Below are 19184 nucleotides of genomic sequence, written 5' to 3' on the forward strand. Positions count from 1 at the left end.
ATCGTGGTATCCGTTTGGCCACCGGTGCCTTCCCTACTAGCCCTGTTGATAGTCTCCTGGTTGAAGCTGGGATCCCCCCCCCTTTCTGTTCGGCGGTCCCAGCTTCTGGTGTCTTATGCCCTTACTATCCGTTCTTCTCCCGCTCATCCTTCCTATTCTATCCTATTCCCAGACCATGGACGTCGCCCGCCTGACTCCCGCCCTCGGGCGGGTTTACTGGTTGGACTGCGCCTTGCGTCTCTTAACCGTGATTTTCGGCTTCCTTCTTTGTCCTGTCTTCCTCGCTCCCTCCCCTCCACCCCTCCTTGGTTAGTTCCTCGGCCTCGAATTCGGATGGATCTCCGCCGCGGTCCGAAAGATTCCATCCGCCCGGTGGTGTTCCGTTCCTTTTTCCGCCAAATTTTATGGGAGTTTCGGGATGCTGTTGTTTTTTACACTGATGGCTCTAAATCTGCTGATCATGTTGGGTATGCCTTCACGTCCTTTGTTGGAACGGAAAATCATCTACTGCCACCCTCATGTGGGGTGTTTACTGCGGAATTGATGGCAATTTCCCGGGCCCTTACCTTTATTAAACAATCCCAACAAAACCGCGTTTTGTTATGTACGGACTCGATGAGTGGCCTTCTTGCTATTGACCGGTGTTTTTCGCGCCACCCCTTGGTCTCTGCCATCCATGACCATCTCGCTGATCTTCACCATGCTGCTTGTTCCATTGACTTCCTATGGGTCCCGGGCCATGTGGGTATCCCGGGTAATGAGCTCACTGATCGTTTGGCTGGGGGAGCAGTTACTTACCCCCCCGTTTTCTGTAACCCCTCCTGCAGCGGATTTACGGCTTCACATCAAATCCCACTTTGCACAGTCATGGGCCAATTCTTGGGAGGCTACTCCACTGTCTAATAAACTTCGTGCCATTAAGGTGAATCCAGGCCCATGGCGTTCTTCCTTTCGCCTCTCCCGCAAGGACTCGACCGCACTGTGTCGTCTCCGCATTGGCCATACCAGGCTGACCCATGGTTTCCTTTTGCGTGATGAGCCACCCCCGCTATGTGGTTGTGGAGCCTTCTAGTCAGTGGCCCACATTTTGGTTGAATGCCCCCTTCTTTTGGCTCTGCGTGCTAAGTACAGACTCCCCCACACTTTACCTTTGATGTTGGCTGACGATTCCCGGATGGTCTCTCTGGTTCTAGGTTTCCTCCGGGAGAGTGGTTTTTATTCTCAGTTTTAAAGTTTTTAATCTCCCTCTGGTGTTGGGGCAGGGCGGTGAGTGTTTGGGTGTCTCCCACTGTAGGCAGTGTTCAGAGATTCCCGATTCACCTCCCTGACCGGAATCCTCTTTTCTTTCCCTTTTACTCTGTTTTTACCTCTTCTTTTTAAGGCTTGGTTAGTTTTTCTATTCCCATACGTACTTTCTGCATTATAGCAGTTGTACCTTTTAAGTCACAGGTGGTCTTGCCTATGCTGCTTCAGCATAGTGTTGGGTTCGTTCTCTTGCCAACTTCCCTCATTTGTTTTTACTATTGACAACGTGACTGCCCTTTTACGTTTCCCCTTTTTCCGTTTTATTGTTCTGACTTTTCTGAGATGTCCCGTTAGCAGAATGGAGTCTATTTGAAACAAGGGACTGATGACCTTGCTGTTTGGTCCCTTTAACCTCAAACAACCAACCAACCAACCTATATTTTTGCAAAATATGACCAATCCTGCTGGAAATACTCCTTTTGAAAGCTAAAAGGTCATAGAATTTTGATGCCATCTCAGTATTATCATCTCCCACTTGGTGCACAATTGGTCAATCTGTCTTTTCAGTATAACCATTCTGACAAAAGATGACTTCAAGATGGGCTATCTCATCTAACAAACTCCCACTGCCTGAGAGGATGTGAGCAGTGTGAACCAAGGTACGAAGTACACCTTCGTGCTGAGCCAGATGGTGACAACTATCGATCTGTAGAAACAAGTAGGGTGAGTAGGCTTTCTATAAGTGACATGTCCCAAAGTACCATCAACCTTCTTTCTGACCAATACGTAAAGGAAGGGAAGGCAGCCAGCCTTTTCCATCTCCATCATGAAACAAATGTTTGGGTGGACTGAATTCAGTTGTTCTCATTGAAGCAGAGGAGTGTAATAATTTTGTGGAATCACTCTCAACATTTTATCCATTGTAAAATTACGCTCCCCAAGAAAGGTTATCCAAGGAAACAATTCTAATTCAAACAGCTCCTCTGGTGTACATGATATCTATCATTGCCTCTCAGTTCCCTGAAACATTTGATTCTGTGTGCTTTTTATAATACACAAAATCGATTCGTCAAAAAGAATTCAGGAGGCAGTAATGACAGAGTCATCCACTTCATGGAGGTACATGCAGTGGGCCCTTCTATCTCCTTCAGGATGTTCAAAGCAGCTCCTCAGGCAACAGTGTGTTAGCGACACTCCGTTCCAGTCCTTGTATATCCTTCATCTTTGCTGTTGTGCCACTTTACTGAGTCTGTGGTGGCAAGAAATGAGATGAGGAAACATCTAATGATACTAACCCCTCCTCAGTCTTGCTATCTTCATAATCGGCTGTCTCTGACAGGAAATCACCATCTGAATCTGATAATTCACTTTCTGATGCAGTATCTGAGTTCTCCAGAATACACAAAATCTGGCAGGCTAAATTGAAAATGGTTGTTTCAGGCAAAAAACACTAACTTAAGAGGAGAGTACCAGTGACAACTTACGAAATACCACTGAAAAGTTATGTTAATTGTGAGAACTCCAATAATGTTTGGATTTAGTTGTAGAATCATCATTTGAGGCTGCGATTGTTGACCAAAGCAAAATGCAAAGCAAGTACCTTTGTAATTATGGGCATAGCAATATTTTAGAATGGTGTTATACTAGGTGTCAGTTGACTCCTCTCACTGTTCTAGAAGTAGTCCATTACATTTCCATGAACATCGTGGAATCACTCTCAACATTTAATTCCATTAGCCTAGGAATGGCAATTACGAACAATTTAAATTGGAAAGAGCACAGAGAAAATGTGGGAACACAAACCAAAGACTGTGTTTCATTGGCAGAACACTTAGAGAATGTAACAGATATACTAAAGTGACTGCTTACACTACACTTATCCATCCTGCTTTGGAGTAGTGCTGTGTGGTCTGAGATCCTTACCAGATAGGATTAATGGAGTACATTGAGACAGTTTAAAGAACAGCTGGACATTTTGTGAGAGGGAGAGTGTCACAGACATGATGTAGGATTTGGGGTGGGCATCACTAAAACAATGACGTTTTCCATTGCATTGGAATCTTCTCGCGAAATTTCGATCATCAACTTACTCTTCTGAATGTGAAAATATTTTGATGATGACAGCCTACATAGGGAGAAACAAGGGAAGTCAGAGCGCACACGGAAATATATAGGTGTTCGTTTTTTCCATGCACTGTTCGAGATTGGAATAATAGAGAATTATTTTGTAGGTGGTTCGATGAACAATCTGCCATGCACTTAAGTGTGATTTGCAGAGTATCCATGTAGATGTAGAAATTGTGAAAATTCAATAAAGTGCAGTATGCTGTTGGCAAAAGTAGAAAAAAGTAGGAAAAATCATAAATTTTGGAGGAAAGATGTTAAAAACTGAATTCTATTTTGTGGAAAAAGTTGAGAGGTGTCTTTTGACCTCTCCTGCTATTCTAGTGCTGAGGGTTTAACCTCCCACATTCCATCCCATACAGTGCATTATTATTATTATTAGTGACACCATCCTTCTGAGAACTTATGTCCCAGAGAGGGACTGTTTTGTATCTGGGAACTTTTACTCGTCATGCCGCCATCATTAAACCAAACAGTAGAGCTACATGTAATTGAGTATTAGTACAGCTGTAGTTTCATTTGCTTTTGCCTCTTTGCTGTACCAACATAATGAGGCCATGTTGGTTAGAGTCAAAGAGACAGGAAAGTTAATTATCCTGAAAAGGCTGCTGCCCCTTCAGGAACCATACGTTTATGTGGCCTCCCCACAGATAAATCTCCATGGGGCTGCATCTGTTGTGGACTTATATGTATTGTTGAGGCATTGAAGCCATCTCATTCTGGCAAGGTCCATGATTCATAGGAGGGTTTAACCCAAATATGTAGGACAGTATGTATGTTCTTATCAGTCATTTGCACAAAAAACACAAGGTTAAAGTAACATCTGAGCTGTCAAATGTACCTGAATATCTCTCTCTGAAAATTAATGAGGATAGACATGGAATTGCATCAAACATTATTTTTCTATGAATACTGGAAATGGTGCACAACAGGTGGAATGAGGTCAACAATAGCACTGTGTCTGCTGTTGTATTACAGTATTGTTTACCGTCATGGGTTTGCAGATGTTGACGGAAACATAGTATTCTTTGTCCAGAGTCTTGTGACTTGGATAGATTTAGGAGTGGAGAATCAAGAAGCAAAGCAAAATTTAGTCATTAATAATAATTTCATGTCAAGATAGTTTTTCATCTGGACGTATCAGTGTATATTTGTAGCTACAAATTGTGAAACAGTGCCTTTTTGTTTGCATTCTGTTATAAAGGTATTTTAATTTTCAGATTTCGTGATTGGGCGCTCAAAAGCAAGGATAATTTAGTTGCTCTGGGTTTTCCAGAATTCACAGTTGAAGATTTTCACGATACTGTAAGTAAGTTTATGAAGAAATTAAAATGTAGAATAATATGTGGTAAGAATGATACTGTTTTTTAAGCTATGGTAAAGGGGGGAAAATGCATCGGCACAATATTCTTTAGTATTCTAATAAACAAGATAACTTGCAAGAGTATTTCTGAATGGAATAGTGACAATATTATGAAAAGCTACCTGCCATATAGTGGAGAGGTTGAGTCACAGACAGGCACAACAAAAAGACTGCTGTATAAGCAAGTTTTCAGCCAGAAGGCCTTCTTCCAAATTAAACAACATACACAAACACACTCATGCGAACACAACTCGCATACACATGACCACAGTCTCAGACTGGCCTCGGCATTGAGACAGTTGTCGTGTGTGTGTGAGTTGCGTTTGTGTGCACACGCATCTAATTCAGAAGAAAACCCTTTGTCTGAAAGCTTGCTTGTTTAGCAGTCTTTCTTTGTTGTGCCTGTCTGCGACTCTACATGTCCACTGTCTGGTGAGTAGCAATCTTATCTTTTTCATAATATTGTGAAAACAGTACTTTTCACACTTCAACAGAGTTGAGATTGTATTCCAGAGAAGATATGACACAAAACATTGTTCTTTGAGATGCATTTTATGAGTTGAAAGTAAATGGGCATTGGTAATGAATGTGTGTCGTCCCTTTTTTTTTTTTGTGGGGGGGGGGGGGCAAAGTAGGTCTGAAATGGTAGGAAAGAAATTTAATGTTCATCATTAATTGTAAAACAATTGGTTTTATCAAAGGAGATTGTAATAGTTGCTAATCCATTATGTTCAGAAATTGAATTTGTACGGTTAAAAATGGTCACAATAATTTTTTGTTGGGAGGGGAGGATGGGGTTGATACAGTATTTTAAAACATGGCTTACTGTCTTCGTTAATATGTTGTAGTATCAGTTTCCAGTTTAAGTGCTCTCCCTTTAACACTGTTGGAAACTTGGTAACTAAATCAGAGTTCTCTTGCCCACATCTTTACATACCTGGGAATAAATTAATCACAATTGTATGTTGCCTAGAAGGTTCCTTGCATATTTTAGCACAACAGATATTGTTGGAACTGGATGTGACTGGATTCTGAACTGAAATACAGTGGCAAACTAAACATACTCTGTAATACTAAGACAGGAAAAAAAGGGGAAAATAACCGTGTACTTGGTGCCTGCTTCAGGAATATTATTTCAAAGATAAAACAGGATTTTAAATATGTAGGGCATTACATTTGCCTAGGCTGCTGTCAAATCATCAGACTCAAGAAAATATCAACGATTATTATAAGTTTGGTGTATAAAGAATCTCTTGCCAGTACGCCATGTCATTACTGCAATTTGATTAGTAGTACTATGGAAGTTGGGTAGTTCATAATCAGCATTATTATATTACTATTAGTATAACTACTGATGAGATTTGAACACATTAGGATTTAGTGAAAAACGTGCAGGTGCCACAGCTAGGCAGCAGTTTCTCATAGGAAGTAGACAAGATTAAACCGATGCAGAACATTATAAATGGAAGTGAAAGAAAGTAACTGCTCAGCAGACTGTGGAAGCCTTCTTTTATTAAAACAGTAAGAAACAAGTATAGATTCACTGGAAGGGAAATTGAAATAACAATAAGAGTAGCAGAACTGTGGTCCTTAGAGTAGCAGTGCATCTAATACATAACCTGCACAGTCAAACAAGAAACAGGAATTTGGCCAGAACCAGGAAGATGGAACTATGTGAAAACACACAATGTGCAGGATTAGCCCAAAAGTAACAAGTCAAAATTGAAATTGCTAAATACTGACAATAAACTGCTAGAAAGTTATAAGCAAAAAGAGTTAAATTCTTAAACCATGCAGAGCATATGGAAAAATAAGACTTAGAAAGGGACAACAGAAGTGAGAAAATGATGAGGTAGGGGGAGATAGCAGCAGAAAAATAAAATAAAATAAAATAAGCATAGTAATAGTAATATCTTAAATGTATAAATAATAATTGATGCACAGAGTGAATGCAAAAGTAAGTATAAGGCAAACAAGAATGCTTGGAAAAACATGGAGAAGTGAAGGCAGGACTTCAAAAGATAGTAAATACACCACATATGTACTCTCCCTTATTTTAATTATGCAGGGTTTGTCTTTTGTGAATCTGGGGTGTGAGATACAGACAGTAGTAATGGCATGCTGAGGTCCACAGATATCTAGTGAATCGTGGAACATTATTGTGGACAGTATAACAAGAATTCCTTGTAAGGTCTTATCTTTATACGACATAAGCTAAGGCTGTGAAACTTTTCGTGAAGCAGTTGTTTAATAGATTGTAGTTCAATTATTTATAGGATAATTAGACAGAAACACTGTTGTATGGGAAGAGACCTACTTGCACAAAGCTCATGTGGAAAGTTCAGAGAGACACCAACATGTAATAGGTAATAGATCGCTGCTGCTGCAGCTGCAATGAAGTACAATTCTTGATGTGGTGGTGGTGGTGGTGGTGGTGGTGGTGGTGTGGAGGGGGGGGGGGGGGTATTCCTCTATAGATCAATTTTACAAGGATATTGGACTTCTTGTGAGTGTTTGCCTTCTTTATTTCTTCATTGATTGTCCTCTGTGCCGACGTACTGTGTTGCTATGCTGGCTGAAATATGGGGTTTGTAATTCTGACACTGACTACTGTAAATAATGTAGCAGACAGGTGCACAGTTACGTTTCACAGTGCTTTAATTTCACTGTTTACAACCCCCCAATAATACACAGTTATATGGCCAGTGCACTATTGTTTAACTTTCGACAAGCCTTATTAATAGTTTGCAGGCAAACCTCCACATACTGCTACAATAGTTTACTATTGAACATCTACGAGCAGTAAAAACCTAACCACAAAGTTCACAGTTCTTGAAGAATAGGAAGGTACATATGGAGCAGACACTGTCATTGTTTTAACACTCGGCCTACTTGTGTAACGCTTATTTCACAGTTAAGTTGAAGCATTGTTGTTGTTCTAACCAACACAAGTTTCTCGTCTGAAACTCGGCCGTGTACTGACTGTCTCGTGACCAAAAATCGGGCTCTTATATATCATCACAATAATAGGCCATGAAATTACACATTGTTCGATGTTTAATTTACAGAAATTGCAATTGAAACTTAACTAATTAAATCAATTGAATGCATCGAAAAATTGGTTCTTTTTAACAGTTTCTTCTACTACAAGATTTAAGCCAAATTATTTGTTTAAATCATGAAATTAATATATATAGCTTTGCTAACACGTTTTCGAATGGAGCGAGATAGATCCTTTAAGATCACTATTAGTTGTTGCCCCAAATGTTTATAATTAGTACAGAATTTATATTTGTTTGTACGTCAACAATAGAATTTGTTACAAAACGATCACTGATTTCACCCTATAACAAAAGATACTAACTAGGCATAGTCATAATAAATTAGAAAATCAATTATATACATAAAATAAGCACAAAATTAGATCTGGTGTTGTACTCTTTAAAACTGAGGGCCAGCCTTTCTCTTTTATGAAAGTACAGATTACAATCACGTTTGTTAATGGTAATTAGTTAAAACTGAAAAAATGAATTTAAGCAGGCAGATGGCAAAACAAGAGGGGAGAGTAGAAATATCTCAGCTTGCTTAGTCACAATATCATAATATTAAAGCTTAAGAAAAAGAAATAAAACAACATAATTTATGTGTGTAGGCATTTCCAGACATGTTGAAATGGATGGACAGGTAGTTAGCAATGCTCTTACAGTACAGTCCATACTGGCATTCACCATAAACAATTTAGAATACCTAGTACTTCAAAAATACATTTCCATGGCACAGGCATCCCAGAAACATCTCTGCTCCATGTGCAAGATAATGCTAGTGTGCAATCGCTACTAAATACATCACATCTCTGAAATTGAATCCCATGCTTTCTAGCACCTCAATGAGCATTGCAAACATCATTTCCATAAGTTATCCAACTGCTGACATTGTATTGCCATCTTGGGGCACCACTATCCTACTTGTATCCTACCCACAGTGTTCCACCTTATTAACCCTTCTTGATACCCAGACCCTGCCTAGCTGACCTTCCCAACTTGCAACATTCCCTAAAATTTCCTTCCAACATGCCACTAAATCCAGGGCCAAAACAATCCTGGAACACTGTTGTTAACCTATCCACAAAATCCTTAGCCCCACAGAAGTTTGTCCTACCCAAAGGCCTCACCTTCCGCCCTAAACCCAAATTTAATCATGTTGGACCTGTCAAAAACCTGTTCTCCTTTTCCTGATCTCTGCTGCAATGGGAACAGTTCTTTGCCATCAATCCCATCAACCAAAGCAAGCCTAATTCCAACACTGAACCATGCCTTTCCCAGTTCATATCACCATCCAACCATGATCCTGACTCTCTCTCTCTCTCTCCTCCCCTCCCCCCTTCCTCCCTGATTCGCCTTTCAGGGATTCCTCACCTCCAACCTGGCCTCACCATCCTTCCCCAAGTCTCTTCCTAAGAACACCAAACTTTCAGCGGAAGAAAGGGCGTCCTTACACAGCCTCAAAACAAATCCTCACATAATATACTATTTGCAGACGAAGGTTCCACCACTGTCATTTTGAATTTCAGTGACCACTTGGTAGGTGACATCTGCGAATTGCCTTACTCCTCAACCTATAAACTATGCCAGAGTGATCCCATCCCAGAAGTCCAGTATAACCTCCAATTCGTGCTTAAAGCCTTAGGCCATTCCCAGAACCTCTTCCCTGAATCCATTTCCTTCATCTCCCCGTGACACTCTGCACACCAAAATCCACACACCCAACAATTCTGGATGCCCCATTGTTGCTGGTTATTGTGCCTCCACTGACAAGAATTTTGGCACTTACTGTCCAACACCTCCAACACATTGCCAAAATATAGCTTCCCATGTCAAAGATACCAACTGCTTCCTTCTCCGACTCTTCACTATCCCCATCCCTTGACGTCCAAAACCCCAACTTGTCACTGTTAATGCAACTTCCCTTTTTACCAACACTGCTCTTGCCCTATGGTCTTGCTGTTATTGAATACTGCCTCTCCCAACATCCCTCAGACTCCAGACCCACTACCTCATTCCCCTACACCTTACTGACTTGCTTCTAACACAAAACTGCTTCTACTTTGAATGGAGGGTATACAAACAAATCCATGGTATAGTCATGAGCACCTGCATGCACCCTCTTATGCCAGTCTGTTTATGGGCCATCTAGAGGAAACCTTAATAGCTTCCCAAGGTCATTATCTGGTTCAGTTTCATTGATTATCTTCATGATCTGGACTCAAGGCTGAGACACCCTCTTGTCGTCCCTCCACAACTTTGAAAATTTCTTTTCCATCTATTTCACCCAGTCCTTCTCAACCCAGTGAGCCACCTTCCTGGATGTTGACCTCCACCCCTGATGGCTCTATCCACACACCTGCCCATACTACTCTCTCTAACCATCAGCATTGTCTGCATTTTGACAGCTGTCACTCTTTTCACACACAAAAATCCTACAAATGAGAGGTAGGCACTACCTGAAGTCCACAAACAGATTTCCTCGCTACTTCCTCATACAACCCTAATCATCTTACCACCCCTCAAGAATCAGCCATGGAATAACACCCTGCTCCTCACCCAGCATCACCCTGGACTGGAGCAACAGAACCATATCCTTCCCAAGGGCTTTGATTATCTCTCATACTGTCCTGAAATGAGGAACATCCAACTCAAGACCCCCTCTCCTGAAGTGGTTTTCCATTGCCCACTCAACCTACGTGATATCCTAGTCCATTCCTATGCCACGCCCTTTCTGAACCTTTTGCCACAATGGTCATATCCCTGTGGAAGACTCGGGTGAAAGACCTGCCTTCACTTACCCAGCACATTCTACTGCAGTCCTGTCACAGGCTTCTCCTTGCTCATCAACTGTCCACCAGAATGAATGGCTACCGGAAAACTATGTCCAACAACCATGTTGACCATCCAGTAGCACAACATACTGTTAGGGACAAAGATTTCATTGGCTGTTTCACGTCTCCCGCCATTTGGAGCTTTCCCTCTAGAACAAGCTTTTCTGAACCGTATAGATGGGAGCTATCCCTGCAACACATCCTTTGCTTCCGTAATTCTCGTGTCATCCTAAACTGCTGTCTGGACACCATCTAGCAAATATGCCACATCCACCAGCTTTGCTGCTCGTGTCTCACAGGCCAAGTCCATGCATCCTACCACGTCTGCCCATCCTCCTCATTGCTACTGAACTTCATCTACTGTATTCCCCCAGATCACATACCTCTCCACCTAGATTAGACACTAATTATATGTTTTCGTGCATGCTGTCCATTGCCGATATCAGATACTTCATTGTATTCAATTTTTTAAAAATAAAACACTGTCAAAGGCTTTTGTAAAGTATACATATAACTAATTAGTGAGTTTCTTAGTAAAAATCTCAACATTTTTCAATTACTTGTTCTAAACTAAAACCAGTATCAGTTCAATGGTCTTCCCTAAAACCCATTCTGTACTCAATAAGCTAATATTTAGCTACTGCTTTGAGTAGTTCAATTTCATCAAACACCAATGCTTTGAGAGCAATTTTCAAAATAACTGCTCAGTTGTTCTATAATATGGAATTGATGGCCAGACTTACCTCTGGGAGAAAAGTCAGTACCAGCAATGGACAATACTGCAAAAGGACATATACTATCCTAGGTTTGAGAACTAATAGTTCCTTACTCAGAGAGGAGAGATGGATAGGATCCCAAGGATGAGAGGGTCCCACCTATTGTGAGGATGAGGGGAAACAATTTATTCTGAAATTTTGGGAAGAATATCCTTGGAATGTCATTTAACTGATGCCAAACTTATGTTTGTGATCTCCCCCCCCCCCCCCCCCCCCCCCCGCCCCTCCCTCCCTGGGGTCTCGCCACTCTTTGGTGGGTTCGTGCTTGGCTACCACGGGGCCCCAGTCTCTGCAGCATTTTTTCCCTTCCACGCTGCATGTCTATCCTCTTGTTATTCTTTTTCCCCTCCCTTGGGGAATGTGTCTGGGGTGTTATTGGGAATGTTCTGCATTGTCTGTAAGAACAGTCTCACCTTCGATTATTGTTCCCTTTTCCTTTCTTTGTTTCCCTTCTCCTCTTGTTCCTCTACTTGGACGTTTTAGGTTCCTCTTTTTCTACTTCCTCCCTGTGTGCTCCTGAAGGCCGGCTCACGCATCTGATACTTAACAGGTGACTGGGTAACACGTAATTCCCAGCCCCTAGTACAGGCCAGGCCCACGGAGGGGTGCTTGCCTGAGCTACAACCTTCCCAAATTGCCAATTGGTCCCTCTGTCAGGTGTTCGGGAGGTGTGACCTGAGGTGTGAACAATCACCTACGGCGGTTGTGGCCCCTTGTGAAGGGGTCACCCAGTTGGAAGGAGCGCGCTTTCAGAGATGCTGGCAATCATGGGGGATTGTCTCGCAATGAGTCAATCATCTTCACAATCAATCTACAAAATGTAAACATAATGAGGCTAATGATTCAAAGACCCTTCCTGCTGCACCACGGTTCCTCGTGGTATCACATACCAAAGATGGTCAATCTTTCGCCACAGTAAATCCGTTTATTATTGAGAAAGGTGTTGATGCAATTACCGGCCCTGTGAAATTCTGCTCTCGTGTAAGGAATGGCACTTTGCTTTTGGAGACTGCTTCTGATTCTCAAGCACAACAATTGCTTGCTGCCTCGCTTCTCCACGGCTACCCTGTTCATGTCGAAACCCATAGAACTTCGAATTCTTCCTGTTGTGTCATTTACACTAAGCTGCTAGACTTTCTGATTGAGGCCAAAATCCAATCTTACCTCTCTAATCAGGGTGTCATTGCCGTCCATTGTGTAATGAGAAAGGTAGATTCCTCCTTAGTGCCCACCTGCATTCCTTTTCTCACTTTTGATAGCGTGATGCTTCCCTCCAAGATCAACGTAGGCTAGGAAATTACCACAGTCCCGCTGTACATTCCGATCCTGATGTGGTGCTTCCAGTATCATCGATTCAACCACACTAGAACGTCTTAGCGACACCCAGCCTAATGTGTAACCAGTGGTGGGGTCCCCCCTGCGGGTCTGGGGGTTAGAATAGGCCCGAGGTATTCCTGCCTGTCGTATGAGGCGACTAAAAGGAGTTTCACACGTTTTGGCCTTTATGTGATGGTCCCCTGTAGAGTTTGATCCCCATTCTTCAAAATTTTCCCGAAGAGCAAGCCAATTGGGGAAGGGCGCCTTACAAGGTGCATTGTGTCCATTGTGCATTGAGATCTTTAGCCCACATTCTCGTCATCGCATTGCAGTCCTGCCCATTCTCCATATCTTGGACGAGGACACCTACCTGGGTGCATTTTCCACCATGCACTATGCAGTGTCGATTTCTGTGTTGACGATGACCATGGACTTCTTTGCACCTGATATCCAGCATGGTAGCCAGTCCGTTGTGGTGGGGCTGCCATGTACCCTGTTGGTTGTAGCCCCCTGACCACACAGGGATTGCTCTGCTGATGCCTGCGCTGTTAACTCCCCATGTATGCCAAGGGTTAGATGCCCATTCCCCTGGGGCATGCCCATTCCCCTGGGGCATTGGGACTCCCAGCGGTAGCCATCCTGCCAGGTGGCCTTTGCTGCAGCTGGGAGGTGCCCGTGGGGAGGGCCCCTGGTCGGAGTGGGTGGCATCAGGGCGGATGACAAGTGATGAGGTGTAGTCCATCATCTCTTGCTGGTGGTGAAACACCAGCAGTCTGTAAGTGATCACGAGCTGAATTCAACACACAGAAGTATGACCCCAAATTGTTCCCCTTCCTGGCCACAACATGGGAGGAACGTCAGGCTAAAGAACGCAGCGGATCTTATTGGCCCCGGAACCTTGTATGTTCGAGAGCTGATGGGGAATCTTTCATGACGAAGCCTCAGATTTTTTGTTGAGCATTTGGAGGACAAGTTCGGGAAGGTGGAGGGCTTGTCCAAAATGAGATCTGGGTCATTCTTGATCAAAACAGCATCCTCTACCCAGTCATGGGAGTTACTCGCTTGTGACAAGCTGGGGGATGTTTCTGTAACCATCGCACCCCATGGTCAAGGGTATCATATTTCACAGAGACCTTCTTCTGCAGTCCGACAATGAGCTCTGCACCAATTTAGAGTGGCGAGGTGTACATTTTGTCCAGCGTGTCCACCGGGGTCCAAAGGATAATCAAGTTGCCACTGGTGCCTTCATCTTGGCCTTTGAAGGTGATACATTGCCTGAGAAGGTCAAGGTAATGATCTACCGGTGTGATGTAAAGGCCTTTATCCCTCCCCTGATGTGATGCCTTTAAGCGCTGGAATTTCGGCCATATGTCTTCCCGCTGTACTTCCAGCGTCACATGCCGAGATTGCGGACGCCCATCACATCCCAATACTCCATGTGCCACACCTCTCATCTGTGTCAACTGCGGAGACCACCATTCGCCTTGCTCGCCTAACAGCAGGATTCTCCAGAAAGAAAGGAAAATCATGGAGTACAAGACCCTGGACAGACTGACTTACACTGAGGCTAAGAGAAAGTTTGAACGCCAGCATCCTGTGCGTATGGCATCATCTTATGCTGCTGCTACAACAGTTCTGGCACCATCAGCTCCGCCAACCCAGGTCACCTCTCAGAGCCGGAAGACTACACCTGCCCCCTTGATGGTGGGGGGCATTTCCCTCCCTGTTGCTCCTGCACCACCTACTTAGGGATCAGACACCCCCCCCCGCCCTCAACCATCAGGGATATCCATCCCAACTTCTAAGCTGGAGAAGCGTAAGTCTTCTTTGGCTTCTTTCACTAGGAAGGGGTCCCTTGGGTCACTTCCTTCTCAGGTTTCTTCTAGTGGGAAAGACGACACCTGCCAGTGGCTGAAGAGCTCAAAAGCAGCTGGTCGTAGGGCTTCACGCTCATCCTCAGTCCCGGAGACTGAGCCAGTGAATTCCTCCCAGCCAGGGAAACCCAAGGAGCAGTGAGAGAAATCCAAAAAGAAAACCCCCAAGACCAAGGAAATTGCGGTGGCACCCACACCACCGCTACCTACAAGTTCTGCGGCTGAGGATGGGGTGGAATTGTGGCGTCCGCTGAGGACCTAGATCTCGCCAGACCCTCAGACACAATGGATATAGACTGCTCAGGCAATAAATTGGTGGCAGCAGCCCAGTCTCACGATGTCATCCTCCAGTGGAATTGCGGCGGTTTTTTCCACCTCCTGGCTGAGCTACGGCATCTGTTAAGCTTTACACCCGCTATCTGCATTGCCCTCCAGGAAACGTGGTTCCCAGTAATGCGGACCCCTGCCCTCCACAGCTATAAGGGATATTACAGGAACCCTAGCAACTATAATCAAGTGTCTGGTGTAGTTCAAAAATGGTTCAAATGGCTCTGAGCACTATGGGACTTAACTTCTGAAGTCATCAGTCCCCTAGAACTTAGAACTACTTAAACCTAACTAACCTGAGGACATCACCCACATCCATGCCCGAGGCAGGATTCGAACCTGCGACCGTAGCAGTCACGCGGTTCCGGACTGAAGCGCCCTAACCGCACGGCCACCGCGGCCGGCGTCTGGTGTAGTTTATGTTCAAAACTCGGTCTGTGCCCCTTCAAACCCCTCTTGAAGCTGTGGCTGTCAGAATAAGGATGACACAGGAAATAACTGTCTGCAATGTATATCTTCCTCCAGAATGTACATCTTCCCGAATGTATTAGCTGCGCTGATTGATCAACTCAATAAACCTTTCCTACTTCTGGGAGATTTTAATTCCCATAGCCCCTTGTGGGGTGGTACCATGCTTAATGGCTGAGACAGAGATGTCGAAACTTTACTGTCGCAATTCGACCTCTGCCTCTTAAATGCTGGGGCCGCCACACATTTCAGTGTGACTCATGGTAGTTACTCAGCCATTGATTTATCAATTTGCAGCCCATGACTTCTCCCATCCACCCACTGGAGAGCACATGACAACCTGTGTGGTAGTGACCACTTCCCCATCTTCCTGTCACTGCCCCAGCGTCAGGCACACGGATGCCTGCCCAGATGGGCTTTGAACAAGGCGGACTGGGGAAATTCACCTCTGCTGTCACCGCTGAATCTCCCTTACACGGCAACATCGATGTGATGGTTGAGCAGGTGACCAGCACAATTGTTTCTGTGGCAGAAAACGCGATTTCTTGCTCTTTATGGTGCCCGAGGCGTAAGGCAGTCCCTTGGTGGTCGCCGGAAGTCGCTGAAGCAATTAAGGAGCGTTGGCGAGCTTTAAAGCGGCATAAGCAGCGCTCTCTCCTGGAGCACCTCATAGCCTTTAAATGGCTCCCTGCCTGTGTTCGCTACCTTATCAAACAATGGAAGAAGGAGTGTTGGGAGAGATATGTCTCCACCATTGGGTGCCACACGTCACCTTCCCACGCCTGGGCAAAGATCAAACGTCTTTTCGGGTACCAGGCCCCAACAGCTATCCCCCGTGTTACCATAAATGGTAAGGTATGTATCGACGCAAACGCGATTGCCGAGCACTTTGCTCAAGCCTCTGCGTCGGAGAATTACCCCCCAGCCTTTCGCACACTCAGACGATGGCTCAAAAGGAACATCCTCTCATTCACTACATGCTGCAGTGAATCCTATAACGCCACATTTACCAAGTGCGAGCTCCTCAGTGCCCTTGCACATTGCCCTGACACTGTTCCTGGGCCTGATCGCATCCACAGCCAGATGATTAAACATCTCTCATATGACTACAAGCAACATCATCTTCAATCGGATCTGATGTGTTGGCATCTTTCCATCGTAATGGCAGGAGAGCACCATCATTCCGATGCTCAAACCTGGTAAAAACCCACTTGATGTGTATAGCTATCGGCCCATCAGCCTCATCAACGTTCTTTGTAAGCTGCTGGAATGTATGTTATGTCAGCAGTTGGGTTGGGTCCTGGAGTCACGTGGCTTGCTAGCTCCATGTCAGGGCAGCTTCCGCCAGGGTCGCTCTACCACTGCAACACCTGATTGCCGTCTTTTTTGACTTACGTAAAGCATACAACACGACTTGGCGACCATATCCTTGCCACATTGTATGAGTGGGGTCTCCGGGGACCACTCCCAATTTTTATCCAAAACTTCCTGTCGCTCTGTACTTTCCGTGTCAAGTTGGTGACACCCATAGTTCCATCCATATCCAGGAGTATTGAGTGTCTCTCTATTTTTAGTGGCCATTAACGGTCTAGCAGCAGCTGTAGGGCCATCCATCTCAAGCTCTCTCTATGTAGATAACTTCTGCATTTCGTACTGCACCTCCAGGGAGCCATCCAGAAGGTGCAGTCAGGGGCTCTAGCCCACGGCTTCTGGTTTTCAGCTGCTAAGTCTTGTGTCATGGACTTCTGTCGGCATCGTACCGTTCATCTGGAACCCGCACTTCACCTTAATGACGATCCACTCACTGCGGTGGAGACATATCAATTCCTAGGACTGGTTTTCAAAGCTCGATTGACTTGGCTCCCTCATCTTTGTCAGCTTAAGCAGAAGTGCTGGGCAGCACCTCAATGCCCTTCGTTGTCTGAGCAACACCAATTGGGATGCAGATCACTGTACGCTGCTGAAGCTCAACAGAGCCCCTGTCCAATCCCGAATTGACTATGGGAGTGTGGTTTATGGTTCAGCAGCGCCTTCAGCATTGCATTTACTTGACCCTGTGCATCACTGTGGGGTTCAATTAGTGACAGGAGCTTTTAGGACGAGTCCGGTGACCAGCGTAATGGTAGAGGCTGGTGTCCCTCCACTGCAGATCAGACGTGCGCAACTGCTCGCCAGTGACGCAGCACACATTCATAGTTTCCCTGAGCATCCGAATTACCGTCTCCTTTTCCCACCCACGGCAGTCAATCTCCCACATCGGTGGCCCAGATCAGGGCTAATGATTGTGGTCCACGTGTGGTCCCTTCTCTCTGAACTGGAGTCCTTCCCTTACGGTCCGTTCATGTACGCGTCCATGGTGTACACCTTGGCCACAGCTTCGTCTGGACCTTTTGCATGGCCCTAAGGACTCCGTTAACCCCGCCGCCCTCTGCTGTCACTTCCTCTCAATTCTTGACGGATTCCGGGGCTCTGAAGTGGTTTACACAGACGGCTCAGTGGCTGATGGTCATGTAGGATTCGCATATTTTCATGGAGGACATATTGAGCAACACTCCTTGCCAGTTGGCTGCAGAGTTTTCACTGCAGAGCTGGTGGCCATATCTCGTGCTCTTCAGTACATCCACTCATGCCCTGGCGAGTCATTTCTCCTGTGTACTGACCCATTAAGCAGCCTACAAGCTATCGACCAGTGCTACCCTCGCCACCCTCTGGTAGCGCCCATTCAGGAGTCCATCTATGTCCTGGAACAGTCCCGCCATTTCGTGGTGTTTGTGTGAACCCCAGGACACGTAGGAATCCCTGGCAACGAACTTGCCGACAAGCTGGCCAAACAGGCGACGCGGAAATCACTTCTGGAGATAGGCATCTCCAAAGCTGATCTGCGTTCTGTCTTAAACTGCAGGGTTTTCTGGCTTTGGGAGACGGAATGGCATAACATCACGCACAACAAACTGCATGTCATTAAGGAGACTATGAATGTGTGGAAGTCTTCCATGCAGGTGTCTCGCAGGGAATCAGTTGTCCTCTGCCAGCTCCGCATTGGCCATAAGTGACGAACGCGTGGTTACCTACACCGTCGCGAGGCCCACCTCAGTGTCGCTGTGGCTCCCAAATGACAGTCGTCCAGCTCTTGCTGACTGCCCACTTTTAGCCACTCTGCGGCAGACTTTTAACGTTCCCAGCACCATGCTTTTGGTGTTGGGCGACAATGCCTCCACAGCAGCTTTATTTTTACATTTTATCCGTGAGGTTTTATACTCCTATGTAGGTTTTTAGCACATGTGCTTTGTCCCTCTGCATCCTCCACCCTAGTGCTGTTAGGGTGGGGGTTTTAATGTGTTACGAGTTGCTGGCTTTTTCTTTTTATTTTCGTGGTTGGCTAGCCACTGTAATCTGCTTTCATGTTTTACTCTCTTCTGTTTCTAGCGGCTCTCTGTTGTTTTCTTGCCCTCATTTGTTCCTTTTAATGTTCGTTGCCTTCCCTTCGTTCTTGTGGCTTTTCCTTTCTTTCCGTTTTGTGTTATATGTTTCGTCCATTTTATTCTCACACTTAAGGCATTGTTTTATTAGGAACAATGGACTGATGTCCTTGTAGTTTGGTCCCTTCTCCTGCCTTTAAACCAACCAACCATTCTACCTATCTGTGGTGGGGATTTGCATGAGGGTGATTGTCCGCCTCCTTCTCCCTACTGTATCAACTGTAATGGTGGCCAAGCCACCTCCTCTCAGGATTGTTCCGTGTATCTTGATGAGCGGGCTGTCCAAGAGATCCAGGTAAAGGAAAAAGTGCCTTACCCAGTCACTCTCAAGTTACT

At 44.9% G+C, this 19184-nt stretch overlaps 1 protein-coding gene across 1 annotated transcript in view; it reads left to right on the plus strand.

Annotated features, from left to right (window-relative positions):
• Nucleotides 1-19184, plus strand: part of LOC124802480 (ubiquitin thioesterase otubain-like) — a 71967-nt gene that overhangs the window by 28014 nt on the left and 24769 nt on the right. The window contains exon 4 of the mRNA XM_047263288.1: nucleotides 4590-4674. Within this exon, the coding sequence (XP_047119244.1) occupies nucleotides 4590-4674 (85 nt within the window). The remainder of the gene's footprint in view (nucleotides 1-4589; nucleotides 4675-19184) is intronic.

Source organism: Schistocerca piceifrons, chromosome 6, assembly GCF_021461385.2.
Source record: "Schistocerca piceifrons isolate TAMUIC-IGC-003096 chromosome 6, iqSchPice1.1, whole genome shotgun sequence".
NCBI classification, from domain to species: domain Eukaryota; kingdom Metazoa; phylum Arthropoda; class Insecta; order Orthoptera; family Acrididae; genus Schistocerca; species Schistocerca piceifrons.